Source organism: Pseudopodoces humilis, chromosome 11 (assembly GCF_049639895.1).
Source record: "Pseudopodoces humilis isolate 2021_Gansu_Grassland_sample_001 chromosome 11, ASM4963989v1, whole genome shotgun sequence".
Classification (NCBI taxonomy): Eukaryota; Metazoa; Chordata; class Aves; order Passeriformes; family Paridae; genus Pseudopodoces; species Pseudopodoces humilis.
In genome coordinates, this window is record NC_142210.1 from 10,535,875 (window position 1) to 10,541,874 (window position 6,000).

At 34.3% G+C, this 6,000-nt stretch overlaps 1 protein-coding gene across 2 annotated transcripts in view; it reads left to right on the plus strand.

The window, feature by feature from the left end:
* The window catches only part of RASA2 (RAS p21 protein activator 2), a 45,325-nt gene extending 39,626 nt beyond the window's left edge, over positions 1-5,699 (plus strand). For both annotated transcript variants that reach the window (XM_005527054.3, XM_088061005.1), the window contains 4 exons: positions 677-885; positions 1,619-1,722; positions 2,317-2,506; positions 3,336-5,699. In XM_005527054.3, the coding sequence (XP_005527111.1) occupies positions 677-885; positions 1,619-1,722; positions 2,317-2,506; positions 3,336-3,366 (534 nt within the window). In that variant the 3' untranslated portion in view covers positions 3,367-5,699. The remainder of the gene's footprint in view (positions 1-676; positions 886-1,618; positions 1,723-2,316; positions 2,507-3,335) is intronic.
* Positions 5,700-6,000: the final 301 nt, after the last annotated feature.

Consider the following 6,000-nt stretch of genomic DNA (forward strand, 5'->3'; position numbering starts at 1 on the left):
ATTTGGCTATCTGCACCAAGTTTTCTGACTGATTTTGACTTTGTCCCCCCCTTGCCAAATTTCTGGAATAAGGGTTAAAACTACATGACCTTATTACAAAGCACTTGAAATTATATTATGTACTACTAGAAATGTACTACTACCAAACTTGTATTTATTCCTTTTGATGAGAACTTTCTACAATCCCTTCATCAGTTGAGATGGTTGTCTGTGCTCATGGCCTCATTCTGGCCCTGGAACACATTTGTTATTTCTGTTCTTATGTCAATCCAGACTTCTGAGGCAGTGATAAAAGAACAGCTGTCACTAAGGCCAGAGATGGCTAAAGGAAAGACTTCTGTTGCTGCCAGGATATGAAGCATGAAGGCCATGCTTTGTGAAATCTGGGGTCACACTTAAAAATATGTGGATGAAGAGGACAGAAGATGCATCCTGTTCTAATATATAAAGGTTCTTTCTTAGATGAGGAAGTGGTGTAGACAGAACACAGGGAGCTGTTCTGATGGGGCTTTTCTTCTCTGTGTAGTTGAAAGAGGTGAAAGAGGCTGTTCTCCCTTGTCTCTCTTAATTTGAGTTTGTGGAATTGTCTGAGCACTGAAATCTATTTTAATATACATGAAGTTGCTCAGTAACTGGATTTTTTTTTACTCAGCAAAATAATGTGTTTCTTCTACAGATGTTTCAAGTACTTCATGGAGAAAAGCCACTCTATATCCAAGCAAATAACTGTGTAGAAGCCAGTGAGTGGATAGAGGCTCTTTGCCGGGTAACGAGGTGCAACCAGAAGAGGCTGAGCTTTTACCACCCCTCTGCTTTCCTGAACGGGAACTGGCTCTGCTGCAAGGCCACCGTGGAGAGCACCGAGGGCTGCGCTCGCTGCACCGCGTAAGTCCCTGCCCAGGTGGAAACAGGCAGGCTTCCAGGGAATGTGGGAGTCACTGCAGCTTGCAAACAGGGAAGCAAGGCTTTCCCTGTCTAATTCAGCAAGTGATGCCACAGAAACATTTCACGGTGATAAGGCACAAAGTACTGGATTTCTGTTACTTTGTGTGCCACCCTGTGGAGGTAACCAGCTCAGCACGAGTATCCAGTGGCTGAGATCTTTTCATGCAGAATAATAGATTTAATTCAGATGCCAGGTTGAATGCAGAAATATGACACACGTAGATCATTTGTATGAAATAATTAAAATACTTGTTGCAGAAAGTTCAACCTGGAAGTCTTCTCTTCTTAATGGCTTAGTCTTATTTTATACAACCACTTTTTTATTTTAACTTCACATATTTTAGAGGAGTGCCCTAAGAAAGTCAGCTAAATAATCTTGGATGTAGATTCTGACAAATCATTTGGGTTTTGTAGGTATGTTAGAAAAATTAATAGCATTTTAAAATGCTTTACTATCTTTTTAGAAGCTGCTGATTTCTGAAAACAAATGCTGTGATTTCTTTTAAAAATAAATTTATCATCTGGGTAGGTTATATAAACTACATTCTAAGTTTTGTGAAGCTGTCTGAGTGATAAACATATTAAAAGGCTATGTATATTGAAAAATAATCAGTTTTTACTTACTTTTAAGAATTACTTATAGTAATTACCTGTCTCTTTCATCACCTTTTAGAGATGTACCTGCTGATACTCAGATTGAGATTGATGGAGACAGAGAGACAGAAAGAATTTACTCACTTTTCTCTATCAACAGATCTAAGCTTCAAAAGTTGGAAGGTACTCAAATGATAATTAAAAAAGTTACACTGATATTTAGTTCTAATTCTCTAGGCCAAGTACATCGTTTTGAACAATTAATTGAATTTAATGATTCACCTGAAAATAACAGAAAGGAGAGAAAGAGATTTGAATTTTTATCTTCTCAGTGCTTTGGTGTCTGATGTCCTTCAGGCATTTCTTTACAATAAATAATCAGGCATTGTTCTAATTGAATTTTCATATATGTTATATTTTTAATAGTTTAAACAGAGAGACTGCAACTGTAGGTGATTGCTGTGTTGTACCTTTCCTGACTATGTGATGAATTCTATTAGACGTGTTTTTGCTGCAGGAAGGCACTGAACTTCTCTTAATATGAAGAAGAGAGAGCTGTGGATGCTCAAGGTGCTGAACACAGCTAGCAGAGAACAAGCTGTAGAATTGTAAATACATTTGGTTGATATTTCCTCCTGCTCTCATCTTAATCCATTTTATGTAGAAGACAGAGTAACTTTACATTTCAGAATTTCAGCGTTACCATTTGCATAGGAGTTAGATTTGGTTTTTTAATTGTTAAAATTCTAAATGAGATGACTGTGGTCATTTTTGTAGAGGCTTGTGGAAGTATAGCAGTCTACCAAGGTCCTCGGAAAGAACCAGATGATTATTCAAACTTCACCATTGAAGATTCTGTAGCCACTTTTCATACACTTCAGCAGATAATAGATACAGTAGAAAAGTTGAATGAATCACATGAAAAATACCAGAAGAAGAGATCATCTAGTGCCAAATATGGTAGTGAGTAAGTATCTTATGTAACTTTGACATTGATAAATCATGGGATGAGGCCAGACTTGTTGGGGTAGAGATAATGAAGGTAGAGTTAGACAACATAGACATGGAGAGAGTAAGGTACCTCACTTGTAGTAATGCAGCTTTTTATCACTTGTTGAAGATCTGAGTTCTGGTGTGGATGCATCCATTCCTGTTGAGATTCCTGTAAGTGGTGCAGTGACTCTTCTGTGTCCTTGCAGCTTCGCATTTGAAGTGCACACAGAATTTATCCATAATAGTATGCCTACATCCTAACTTTTTTTTTTTCCAAAATTTTGGTTAAATAATTGAAGTATTGAGTTATATGAAATGGTCAAAATTTTACTGCAGAAACATATCTTTCAGGTATTTACTCTTTGTGTATATTTAATGTTTATATTTCATTTGCCATACTCAGTGATAAAAACTATTTCTTACGAAGGTAAAAAAAACTTTGTTCTTTGGAGTACATCGTTGTTCCAGATCACATTCTTTAATTCTCTTCAGTCCTAGCTTATGCCTCTGGAACACCACTAGCAAGTTTTTAGATTTTTTCTTTGCATCGATAATGATTGATTCACCAGGAAAAAAAGAAAAGCTCAAACCCTGATTAGTATTTGACCCAAGTTGTTGAGAAAAATTGACAGTGATTTAGAAGTCCAGTGTGAAAGCAAATGAGGTTTTTGCAAATCACTAAATTTCACGATTAATGATAGAAATGGGTTTTTTTGCTTGATAAATTTAAATTGCATGATGAGAACTAGAAAGCAAATGTTAACCTTAAAATTATTTACATATAATATGTTGTTTTTTTGCAGAGAAAATCCGATTGTTGGAAAAGTTTCCTAACCAAAACAAACTGGTCCACTTGGATGAAAAAGGAAACTGGAAATATTCTAGAGTGTTTTGGTTTTTTGTTTATTTTTTTGTTTTAATTCATTATATACATTTTTGCAAAGTATTTAAGAATGAACATAAATGCTAGTTGTGTTGACAATCTATTTAATATTTAATAGAAAAATACTTTCTTGGAAATCTGGTCTTTAAAGTTTATTCTCATTTTGCTGAAGAACTTGAAGTTCCAGGTTCTTGAAGTAAGAGATGTGAATAAATCTAAATGTTGTTTTGCCATTGTTGTCTTATTGGAAAGAACTTTCTAGACAAATAAGCTTTTTCACAGAAGAAAATCCACACTGCATTTGTTGGTTGGATTACATCTCAGTACATACACTGCAAACTTGCATGAGTTTACCATGAGTGCCTGCCCTGCTGATATGGATCTCGAAATAGAAATCCCAAGATCTTATGATGTGGAAAAGATCTGAAGCTTCACACTCGATACATTTGACTTATTTTTCCTTGTATTAGGTGTTGTCATGACTTGATTTATCTACAGTTGAAGTTTTATAGAACCATGCAATGTGCTGCAAATCATCTGGACAACAGATTACCAGTGTTAGTTGTGTTAAGTACTAAAGAAGAAATCAGGGAATTTACGTTGTACCTCTTGTTTACATTTGGAGTGAGTAATATATGGAGTGACATTAGACCACTATCTATTTTCTTTAGCATTTTTTAAGGTACATATTTTTTCTTAATCTAAAAAGAAGTGCAGGGTAGTAGCATTCTTGTTAAGTAGGTTTGCCTACAGATAGAAAAATTTAAGTGTGAACAGATTCTGGTTAAGTACTGATCAATTAACATCATCCCATGTATGATTTAATTTCTTGTTTTTATAAAAAGTAATAACTACGTCCAGCTCAACTTTTGACTACAAATCTAATAAATAATCTCTATTATAATCACTCAAAGCACTTTAGATATCTGGACTATCCCAGATTATTTTTAGATACTTTGTAGTATCTGCTTGTTATGATCAGTTGAATGATCAACATTGTTTTGTCTTTAAGCAATGCTTCAGTGAATATTTTTGTATCTTTAGTTACATGAATTTGTATTTGCCACTTAACACAATTTTAAACTGGCATTCCTGACTTCAGTAAGATTAATTTTTGCTCACTTCGTCTGAGAAGTTAGTTTTCTGCTGAGAAAAGGTATATGTATATAACCAGGAAGAAGCAAAGGTATTACTGTGGCAACTTTGCTTCATCAGTATTAAATACAATGGTACTTGTTGAACTATTATTTTTAATAAAAGTTGTATGTGGTACTTTTATTTTTAAAGCATTTTCTGTGGGGTCTTTTGTTGTTTTGCAGGGTGTTTTTTTAGTTTTGGTTTTGTTTTGTTTTGTTTTTCCAGTCACAATTTGGCCATATTAATTAGGAATGTAACTTAGAATAGAAATCCACAATTCTTGAAACAGGAAGCTGTTGAAATTACCACACAATTTATTTTACTGTTGTAAGAAGGCTTTCTAAAATGGAAGCAAGGTGGCAAGACAGGATTGTTTTAATACCAAGCTATTTTAGAACATCTGGGATTGAGTTATAGGATCTGCAACATCACAATCATTTAATTACCTCAGCTGGTTTTGCCTTTTCCTTTTTTACACATGTGATGTGTTCAACAGGACTTTTATTTGCCAACAGTTAAAACTGAGGGAGAATATAGCAATGCCAATAAATGTGTTTTGCCAAGCTAAAGGTAAAGATTAATTGCCATTAACCAAAAGTTGCCATTAAACAAAGTTGAATGTGGTTGAGTGTCAGAATTAGGTTTTGTTGTGTATGAATTAACCCTGTGGCAAACCCTCTTCCTTGCAGCCATTTTCTGTTTCATTGTTTTCAAAGTCAAATTTATGAAAAATTGAATAGTATACTCTTGCAATGTTGGGGTTTTATAATATGCACTTTTTTTTTTTTTTTTTTTTTTGCTTTGGTACTGGAATACTGAGAAATAAACCCAGAAGGCCATTGAATATTTGTGACCATTAAGATTTGATTTCTCATTTTATAATGTTTTAAAGTGCAGTAGATGTTCTAGAATTTAATTAGGTACAAGTAGGATGATAATTAATAAAAGCCTTCATTTTGATTAGTCTAGAAAAGTGATGTTATTCAGTAATTACTTCTGTTAGGATTGTAAAAGTTTTAATGTTATTATGATGATGTATTGTTGAATGTATTTTTATTTAAATTTTATTTTCTTATCGAGACATTAAAATGTTTTGTAACATTGCTTGAGAATAACTCAGAAATAAACTACAACAAACCTGAGATAAGCTGTGTGTTTACTGTGAGGCCTGGATGTTTAAAATGTTTAAACAGCATTTTTCAGCATTTACGTGAATGAATGGGAATTGCATGCAATTAACCTGGGGGATGTGGCATCTGCAGCATTGTTGCATTCTAAATTGGTGGCTGGCGAGAGTAGTGCTGGTTCATCATTTAGTGTAAGAGCATGCAGAGAAGCCTTAGGAATTGCCCTTTTTTGCTAGCATGGAAGCTTCTGCCAGGAGTTACAGTGCAAACCTTCCAGCCATTTTGGAATTAGTTTTGATTAATCTGAGGTAAGATGTATTA